The following is a 10,814-nucleotide window of genomic DNA, read 5'->3' as shown; positions in this document are numbered from 1 at the left end:
TGGCACACGTTGGGGGAAGAAACGGCCAGTTCTTCACAGCACATGCGCCGATGATGACATCGGTGCACTACAAGTGAAATATCTCCTAAATCGGAGCACGTTTAGGAGATATTTCCACTACCTATTGGTAAGCCTTTTCTAGGCTTAGCTATAGATAAAAGACAAACAAAAAGGGTTTACAACCACTTTAAGACTCTGTCCTGGTACAGAAAGTGTACATATTACCCTTCCGGAAAAAGTGTTGCTAAGGATTTCTGAAAATAAATCAAGCTTTGCATTTCATAATAGATTTTTTTTTTAATACTGGTCTAAGCATTTGGTACAGTTTATAAATGGAACAGTATAGCAGTAATAATGTTACAGTATAGCAGTAATAATGGGTTTTACACAAATACAAAATGTTTAATAAAGGATTGATATATGCATAAGAACAGTAAGAATAGTACATCTCCGCTGCAATCTTTTGTACAAATAAAGCTCTATGGTGACACATGAATAACACCCAATGTGACAAGTTTCTTCATTCATCACAAGAGTGCGACTGTTTAAACAATAGGAGTAAAGTAAAAGGTCGAAGTCTGTTAAGAAAAGAGAAAAAAAATATATGTGACAAATGTACACACACATGTCAGTATAATAAGACTAATTTGGCCCCAAGATCAAATATAGGCATGGCTTATCTTTCAATGTCTTCTAAAGTATCCAAGGAGCTTAAAATACTGGGGATACTCTAGTATGCACATTTTAACACTTCCCATTGCTGTAAAAAGCTTTCCCACTCCCACCTGCCTCTTGAATTTTTATAATGACAGATCACTAATGATTGGCGTTCTTACTGGTCAATAGAAGGACCTGGGAGGGAAGAGCTGCTCGAAACATTTCAAGAAGTTTACAATTTGTGTATTATCTGCCTTGGACTTCAAGCTACTACAATGTTCAAGAAGACATAAAAACATGACTAGATAAAAACTGTTTTAGTAAAATAATAGGAGACGCAGGTGCCAAGGACAAGCAACGGCAAGAGAAATGAAGAGTATGACACGTCCCCTTCTCCCTCTGCATTTCTTTTGCTACATGTACTCCTTCCCATAGAGGACAGAGCTGTAAAATAAAATTCTAATGATAGATAGTCTATAAGTCCAACATCGCACATAATGTGACCTTTCAGAAACCTGCCCAATCCTGTTTCCCAAGATATCATAACTACCCAAATGCATGTATTAGTTGTGTTACAGGTATTTTAAATGCTCACAGAAAAGTACTGAATTAAATGCAGTTTAAAACATATAGGCAGTGATTCAATATAGCACTTTTCTTGTGTTATGAAATCAGAAAGTTCTGCAACAAAACCATGAAAGTTGTATATGTGTGATAGTTTTACATGCTGTCTCTATGACTGCCTCAAATAATAAATACTACCATATCACTGGATATCCATATCAGGCCAATAAGACATATTCCCATATTGGAGTTCATTGTGTCACTTCTGTGTTTCAGTCAAAAGTCTTTCTGGAACAAAATTTGGTCATGATTCATATGCATCCGACCGTTCTATGAAACTGTCGCAAGTTGCACCATTTATTACATGATAGTGAGACCAATTGCCAAGACCCCTTTCACACCACACTGCCCATAGCGTCGGCGGTAAAATGCCGCAATTTTTAGTGGCGTTTTACCACCGGATTTGCGGCGCTTTTCGGCCGCTAGCGGGACGCTTTTACCCCCGCTAGTGGCCGAGAAAGGGTTAAAACCGCCAGCAATACAATGCAATAGCGGTGTTTTGCCGGCGGTATTACAGCGCTGCCCCATTGATTTCAATGGGGAGCAGTAGTGGAGGAGCGGTAAACACACCACTCCTTCACCGCTCCAAAGAAGCAAGAAGCTGCTGGCAGGACTTTTCCCTGACAATGGTGCAGCTTTTTTAGGGAGGATTGCAGGCGCTATTTCTAACGCTATAGCGCCTGCAAAACGCCCTGGTGTGAAAGGGGTCTAATGGAGCGTCTACTACACTCTCTGAATTCCAGGGAAAGAATCACCTAGACTTTGATATGGGAATAGGATATTTGTTTCCCCAAATCTTACCATGTACTATCAGATCTCTTATGTTTAGTGACAATACTGTCCGTCTCTTGGATATTTGCTTGGTGTGGTCGTTCTTTATACTGCATTGAAATTAAAGACAATAGATTATAGACAAAGCAATAAATCATCATTTCCCTACCCTCTGTTTAAACCATTCAAGATATACAACAATTGTCCTGTACTGTATATACATGGTGTTCCATAATTTTCTATGCAAATGCAACAAGTTGAAAAAGTATATTTTATTTGTGATGGGATGACTAAGAAAAAAAAAAAAAAACACACCACACCACACCTGCACTGTCCACCAAGAACAATATTCACATCCACCCAAACAAGATGTTTTACTTTTCTTTTTTTTTTTTTATAGTGTGTTGTTTCAACACACATACTGTACAATTTTTAATCCCTTTTTATTGATTTTTATTTATTTTTGCCTTGCTTTTGGTAGTAGACTTCTTTTTTGTTCACGGTTTATAAATGCAATACATTTTTTTCTCTTTTTAAATTGAGGGTGTACAAAGTTACACACCATTAAAGTTTCCACGCAGCAGTGACCTGTGGTGCCATCAGATGAGCTGGGAAAACTGCAGCATGTCTGCATTTTTTGCACACCACACATCACTGCTGTGTTGTAGAAACCGATCGCATAGAAAACAATTGTTTTCTATTTGCCCCAGTGGTGACCTGCATTTTTTTGTGCGGAAAAACGCAGATCACCACGTATAGCGTGAAAGAGCCCTCATGGAAAGGCTTTACGGAAAGGAAGAAGTACGACCTACATAAGAAAAAAGGATTTATACTATTCACTATCCTGTTACTGACATGTACAAAAGCAGATCTTGTTGTTTTCATTAATTCTACAAGATTGCCTCAGAATTTTAAATTATTTTTTTCTGAAAATTACCCCACATGAGTACATCATTTATTGCCAGCCCACCTTATACAGCCCAAAAGTGTGGTGTACATTTTGTTTTTTAGTCAGTTTGTCCATAGCAGGTGTCAAACTTAATTCTGAGGGGCCCTCGTGGGTGCAGAAAGCTAGAAAACAGCAAAAAAAAAAAAAAAAAAAAAAAAAAGGAGAGAGACTTCAACATATAGTACAGGGGGTAAAATAAGTAATTTGGGTTTCAATGTCTATATCCAGAAAAAGTGAATGCTACAGAAAAAAAATTTGTTAGCCATTTTTGACTTACCAGCTGGCTGGAGGCACAGTGTGGGGTAGAAAGCAGACTGCCAAGCTCAATATCTGCAACAAGCTGTCGAGACTCCACTAACAAACGCTGCAGTTTCAATGTTGGGGAGCACATATTTTGCTATGAAGGAACAATAACAAAATCAGTAATATTCTTTACCATAAAGCAATGCTTATAGCTGAACCCTAGGTATGGTTCTTATTGCCCATATTTACATTGGTCCAACTTCCATACCTGTGGGACCTCCTTGGAAGCAGAAAATCACTGTAGTGGTTGCCGCTACTACAGTGATCACCACTGAATGCCAAGTGGCTGCTCTTCTGCATACTGAACATAGAGGGGTTGCTTACTCAGCATGGGAACCATTCACAAAACTTCTTGTATTTTTTTCAATGAAGGTGAAGAGGTAGGGTGACTAAATCATGCTCACTACCTCATCCAATCAGAGAACAATATGTAAGGCTGGCCGCAGGGCTATTTAAATCTCCTCCTCTGTCAGGGCCAGTGTCGTTAGGTTTTCTGGGTTCCCACCCACCCGTTCCCCAGTTTCATACATTCTCATAGTATTTTGTTCTTATTCTTACATTCAGGGTATGCCCTCTTCTCAGGCATACTGACCAGCTAGGCCAAGGCACACCTCAGGCCTTGGTTCTCAGGAGTATCGCATTTCCCGCTTGAAGACTCTGACTACAACTTGTATTCATTAAAAAAAATACAAGGTGTTCTGTGAATGATGGCTGGACTGAGTGACCTCCTGGACATGGTGTGAGAGCAGTAGAAAAAAGAAGGAAGAACACAGGAAGGGTGAAAGAAGCTAGAACTCTAACCAAGTTTTCCTAAATGCTTTATCTTGGTGATAAAAGAATACTGTAAGGTGTTCCTTTTGCACGGTCTCACTGACTCTGTGGGGGGGGGGGGGGGGGGGTGTTATTGTTTCCAGAAGGCTAGAATGCAAGCCTGTGCAGCATTCAGTAAATGGATCAATAATGAACTGATATATTTATTTCTTAGTGGAGAGAGAGAGAGAGAGTGACCATGCAGTAGAAAGGTTACTGGGCTCTCACTCAATAAGTTTATGACACCAAAAATGTTTTCCAAAAATTGCGCAAAACAGAGCATTCCCAAAATGTAAGTAGGAGTGTGCATTTCCAACACACAGGAGGGCAATGTGGGTACATTGTGTGGAAGGGATCTCAGTTTCCTCAGTGTTTTGTAAAGTCCACTGTGGGACCTGGAGCTCAGGGATTTCTGAGAGATCCTGGTGGGATGGAATCCCTAGTCCTGGGTTCCGATTTTGAAAAAATTCAGTATACTGATTGGTCAGATGTGTGCTGGGTTTTTAGTAGTTACCCGACCATGGTTCTGGGCTCCACCCCGGCAGATAGGAAGTCTGAGTACCAGGAGTCAGGAGGGCTCCAGTGCAGCAAGAGGTTGCTAGCTATATGAACCAACCGAGGTGGTTGGTGAAACATTCTGCATGAGACAGACAAGGGCCTGGAGTGTAAGGCCAGAGCAGCAGTGCTGTAAGTGAGAGCCAACTAGGCTAAAAGTCAATTTGTTGATGTAAAAAGGAATGCTGAAAACCCCTGCGAGGGAAACCTGTTTGTTTGCTGAAATTTCTTCTAATAAAGCCCTTAAAAAGAAGAAGAACCAGCGATTGGTGGTGTTCTTAAAGCTCTACATTTGACACTAGTCCTTCACAAATGATATATATTATATATATATATATATATATATATATATATATATATTTTTTTTTTTATTATTGTTTTTTTTTAATCTTGAATGGTCGAGTAGCCTACTTTTCAGTTTGACTGGTTTAGCTGCAAGTTACCCCTTTAGCTGCAGTTACAAGTGGGCCCCTGTATTGCTCAACATCAGCTGCAGGAGTTAAAGTGTATTTTTTTTTTTTTATTTGAAAAAGAAGAAAAAAGTGGCCTAATAGTCAGGTAAAAATGAAGAAGAAGATGAAGATGAAGAAGATGAAGATGAAGATGAAGAAGATGAAGATGAAGATGAAGATGAAGATGAAGATGAAGATGAAGATGAAGAAGAAGAAGAAGAAGAAGAAGAAGATGAAGAAGAAGAAGAAGAAGAAGAAGAAGATGAAGATGAAGATGAAGAAGATGAAGATGAAGAAGAAGAAGAAGATGAAGAAGATGAAGAAGATGAAGAAGATGAAGAAGATGAAGATGAAGATGAAGATGAAGAAGAAGATGAAGAAGGTGTCCATTTGATTCAACTAATAGAAAAAAGATAAAATAGAAATCACAGTCAATCCAGAGGAAGGCAAAAAACCTTATCCTAGCCTATGTTTAATATTTCTTGAACAAAAATAAATGTAGTTGGTCTGTCTGCAGGATACAGCACTCTCTTATGCTGCAGTTCCATTTATTTAAAGAAAAAAAAAATCTTTCCATTGTAAATGTCCTTTACTCGTCAGAACTATGAAACTATCAGTTTATTTATGGGTTATTATAAACTATTTCTATGGTCTTCATTCCTCTTTAATCTGAAAAGTACCTATGAAACTTTAGTTAACGATTGTAGAAAACATACCTGCATACACACATTAGGTCCCTATCTGGAATAATTCAGTGGTTTGATTTTGCATGATCATATCATGAATTTGGCAACCAAGTAAACAAAGGAGGTAAATTATTAACAATAAACTACATGACGGACAATATAGTAAAGTAGACCATGACACACAGATAGTTATCTGCTAGCAATGTGCCATTCGTAATGTTCCGCAAGCTGCGAGTCCTCATTTGTTTATAGCACACAAATTACAGGGCATTACAAGGATAAACAAGGTCAAGGCAACTTGCCGTATGCATAAAAGTGCAGTGCCATCAACAGATGGCTGGGAAGCACGTGCAACCACATAAACACCACGGAGACATTATAGGAAAGCTCGCCATCAGGATTCTTTATGGGTACAAAGTCTGCCACTTTGCATAATCTAGTTTATACATACTAGTACTACGGAATCTAAACTAGTCGTTTAATCTTTTTTATTTCTAATAAAACCTGTATTTTATTGCATCACTTTAGTAGCTCCACTTCCTGAGACACTTCACTATCAATGCCAAATAGAAGCTAGTGTCCTTTTAGCAATTGAGTGCTATGGATCCTACTGAAGTCTCCTACATTACTATGGTGTCCTGTAGTGATGTAGGGGCTGGCTGGAGGAACCACAGTACATGGTTGGTGATCCCCGAAGTGTCAGATTTAAAAGGATTCTTCCAGCAGTGACTTCTCTATAATATGGCAGCAATTGGCCATGTGGGAAACAGGAGAGGCCAGTAATAAATATTTTCTTTGCAGGGAGCACATTGTTGGCTATTCTTATTTTAGCGTCAGAGTCACGCTAATGCCACGTACACATGATCGAACTGTCCGGCGTACTTAGTCTGGCAAACAATCCGGTGGATAGTCCGGCGGACTTTCTACCGAACGGACTTGGCCACCCACGGACACACGGAAAGTCCGGCGATTGCTAGCGCGATGACGTACAGCACGTACGACGGAACAAGAAAAAGTAAGTTCAATAGCCAGTAGCCAATAGCTTTCTTTTTGAACTTGATTCTGAGCATGCATCATTCTTAGTCCGCCGGACTAGCATACTCACGAACGTATTGTCCGCTGAAACCCAAGTCCGGCGGAAAGATTGGGCTGCAAAACTACTTTCTAAGTCCGCCGGACTTTACACTGAAAAAGTCTGCTGAAGCCCACACACGATCGGACTGTTTGGTGAAATGCGGTCCGGCGGACTAAGTACACTGGACAATTTGATCGTGTGTACGCGGCATAAGGACGGAAAACCCTGGCATAATCTTTAACAGGCTTTTACCAACAAAACAGATAAAAATAAAAAATAAAGTGATTTTTAGAGAAAATAACCAATTGCATACAAATAACACATGCAAGTAGGAAAATGCTGCATACTTCAATCATTTGTGATATACAGAATCTATATTTATGTCGTTAAATCGGGCACTATCAGTAGCAACTTCCTGACTTCTAATCTATCAACTCTGACTGCTGAAGAAAATCTGATAGTCTTTTCTTTGGCTTTAGTATCCACTCATTAAAAAAGGGACTTTTTTTTACATTTATTAGATATACATGTCAAACTGATCACCTAAATGTAAAATAATCTCATCAAAGTGTATCAAAAAAGGTTGAAATCAGCTATATTCCATTATAGGATCAAACATTGATTAGTAGAGTATTGCTTTCACGGCTGTTACCTAGTTTGTTAAAATTACAAAATACAGTTGTCCATGTGGCTATTGGTGCTGGAGAGTGACCACTAAAATATTATAAAAAAAAAAAAAAAGGAGGATGGTATTCAGGGACTTGTTTGTGGCTTTCCCCATACACAGGGTAGGTTTAAGTCCAAAGGATGACTTGTGGGATGTATTTTTGACATATCTTCCTCTGAAGCCCCTCTGAAGCCCCATACACACTATGATTTTCACATCAGATTTTCTGCCGATTTACCAAAAACCACATGAGGTCAAACCTTAGGAGTTTCAATTTGTATGCAATCAGGCAGGCCCTTGCAGTACATGGTTTTGGTCTCAAGACAAAAATCAGCAGAAAATCTGATAGTGTGTATAAGGCTTAAGTCTGATGAAGCAAATTTGGAATCTGGAAAATGCGCTGAGAGTGAATTATCCCTATCCCACTGTGCATGAATTGGCGCCAAATAGCAGGCAGTATTAGGCTGCAGCTGTGCACACAAGCTCTGCACCCCTAAGCCTCATGTACACGGATGCTGGTAAACGGACATTTAGGAGCAGTTGCTCCTGAACTCTCCTCTGTGTTATCTTATCAGTACATGTACACAGGGTCATTCATTTATAGTCGTTTCTAGACAGTTTAGAGGCTTTTTTTTGGAAAGCAAAAAAATGGGTTCAGAAGCTGAGTTTAGAGGCATTTCAAGCACTAAACACTTCTTAAACACGGCTAAACCTGGTAACTCACAGCTGAGTTTCATTTACAGATGTTTAATTTTTGGCTATTTAAAAAAAATAATTTTTTTCTTTAAAACGCTTCTAAAATACAAACGCGGCAGAACGGACGCTTTAAATGTGGGTTACTATCTGTCACGTTAAATCGTTCAGGAGAGGTTGGAAAAACGTCCCATGTACATGAAGCCTAATGCCGCGTACACACGGATGGACTGTATGGCGTACTTAGTCCGTCGAAACACATTTCAGCGGACAGTCCGCTCGTGTGTGGGCTTCAGCGGACTTTTTCAGCGTGCAGTCTGGCGTACTAAGAATTTCGGATTTTTCGAAATTCTGTCCGTCGTACTTTGGTGGTACTTTGGTTTCAGCGGACAATCCGCTCGTCAGTATGCTAGCTCGACGGACTAAGAATGGCGCATGCCCAGAAAGGATTTACACGGCGGAAGGGTGCTTTGCTGTGTATTGGACTTCCTATTTCTAGTCCCGTTGTACGTGCTGTACACGTCATCGCGCAAGCTTTCGACGGACTGTTTGTGCATCCGTGTGTGGTCAAGTCCGTTCAGTGGAAAGTACGACGGACTGTCTGTCGGATTGTATGACGAACTAAGTATGCCATACAGTCCGCTCGTGTGTACGCGGCATAAGGCTGGGTTCACACGGATGCAAATTGGATGCGGGTTTCTCAGCATCCAATTCGCATGACAGGAGATTGTGACAGGAGAGTGTGCCTGGCTCTCATTGGAGCCGATTCACATATCTCCGGGACGATCGCGGAGCAGACTGCAGAAGGGTCCTATGCATCTTTGGCTCCGTTTCAGGTCCAAATTCAGGCAAAATTGCAGGCCCGAGTCATTCCTGAAAAAGGGAACAGGGACACACCGGACCCCTGCTGCAAGCCGCGGCCAAAGACAGCGTGAACCCAGTCTAAGGTGTTCTTACACCTGTCCTGATGAAGTGGCCGCTTTGATACCACAAAATACGTTGATGATATATTGTACTGTCTGACCAATAAACACCTACCTCCTGAAGAGAGAAAAAAAAAAAAGTACTTTTAATTAACCTGGCCATACAAGTAGCAATTTCAACCAGTTTTTTATTGCGAATATGACTGAAATTGATTAAAAAGAACCCACCATTACCAAAATACCTACCCTGGGTCTAATGCATGATGTCTAGAGTCTAGTGAGACCCAACAAAGGAAGTGACCCTTACTGTCAAAGTCACTGTTGTATGCAGGTAGCTTTGGGCAAAGGGATATCCAGCTACACCTGCTGTCATAGAGCAAAGACCCATGTGAAAGCAAGATGAGAGCTCTGCGGTGTTTTATGGGTTGTGATCTGTTGACATGCATTATGCTGCAATTTGATGCATATCGACATTTGCCTTAACAAATGTAGTGGCATCAGTTTTAATGCAGTTCCTTTTATGTACATGGAAACGCATCAAAGAAAAGAACATACATGTGAATACATCCTTAATCTGCATTTTTAACATTTTGGAGAATTTCAACAAATCGATGATATTTAATGCACACTCCAAAATACTGACTTGCCATTTCAAAGGTCCTGAGTCTTTTAGGCTTGACTGCATCAATGGAGCCTTTAGGTCTGATAAGAAGTTGGAATGGAGGCTTTGAGGGCTTCCAATGAACTCCTCTCTTTCATCAGAAACCAAAGAACTGAGGTTCAATGAACCACTGCTTGGGGAAGAAAAATGGTAGTGTCATGTCCACAATATTCTTAGAAGACAAACTAAATACAAAGCCAATACTAGCTTACATTTTCCTTAAAATCAGTCAAAGCTTTTTTCTGAACTGTCCAGAAATGACTACAGGCATAAAAACACAATAGAAGCTGCATCACATTTTAAGTGTGTAGCTTACCCGATGTACCAACTATCAAAAATTAATTCTAAAAAACATCAGCATAAAAAAGGTTCCTGAATCTTAAACTACTGACTTTGAAAAAAATAACAATATTAAATATAATTGGAAAATTCTTATCAGATACTTACTGTAACTTTTCTTTGCTGGCCTTGCCTCACATACGCACAAAATGGGTTAATACCACTGCATGCTGACGTGAGGCAAGGCCAGGTAAAAAAAACTGAAAATTGTTATCAGATACTTACCGTAATTTTACTTTCCTTATGTCAACACACAATGGCATTAACCCATTGTGTGGCGACATATGGCCAGGAAATTATATATCACACACACACACACACACGTCGATTTACTAAAGGCAAATATACTGTGCACTTCAAGTGCATTTGGTCTAGATCAGAGGGGAAGCTCTGCCGATTTCTATCATCCAATCATGTACAAGCAAATGTGCTATTTTTTTATTCTCCTTGCATGCGATTGTGTATTCTTTGCAAAGTGGCGCTTTACCTAATTTACTAAGCCCTGGAGCAAGTGCCCTTGCAGTGCACAGTATATTTGCCTTTAGTAAATCAACCCCATTGCATATATACACACACACACACACACACACACACACACACACACACACAGACACACACACACAGACATGTGTTGTATATACAGTTGAGC

At 39.9% G+C, this 10,814-nt stretch overlaps 1 protein-coding gene across 4 annotated transcripts in view; it reads right to left on the bottom strand.

The window, feature by feature from the left end:
- Positions 1 to 377: 377 nt before the first annotated feature.
- The window catches only part of CCDC62 (coiled-coil domain containing 62), a 33,915-nt gene continuing 23,478 nt past the window's right edge, over positions 378 to 10,814 (bottom strand). For 2 of the 4 annotated variants that reach the window (XM_077461866.1, XM_077461869.1), the window contains 4 exons: positions 9,809 to 9,959; positions 3,279 to 3,398; positions 2,083 to 2,162; positions 378 to 578 (listed from right to left, as the gene is read on the bottom strand). In XM_077461866.1, the coding sequence (XP_077317992.1) occupies position 578; positions 2,083 to 2,162; positions 3,279 to 3,398; positions 9,809 to 9,959 (352 nt within the window). In that variant the 3' untranslated portion in view covers positions 378 to 577. Of the gene's footprint in view, positions 579 to 2,082; positions 2,163 to 3,278; positions 3,399 to 9,808; positions 9,960 to 10,814 lie in introns of those variants that run through there. The other 2 variants (XM_077461867.1, XR_013263875.1) reach the window with 2 other exon arrangements.

Source organism: Lithobates pipiens, unplaced genomic scaffold, assembly GCF_037356315.1.
Source record: "Lithobates pipiens isolate NorthernLeopardFrog02 unplaced genomic scaffold, aLitPip1_a1.2 Scaffold_3, whole genome shotgun sequence".
NCBI classification, from domain to species: domain Eukaryota; kingdom Metazoa; phylum Chordata; class Amphibia; order Anura; family Ranidae; genus Lithobates; species Lithobates pipiens.
The sequence above is the reverse complement of the archived record's forward strand: the minus strand, read 5'-3'. Positions and strand labels throughout refer to the sequence as shown.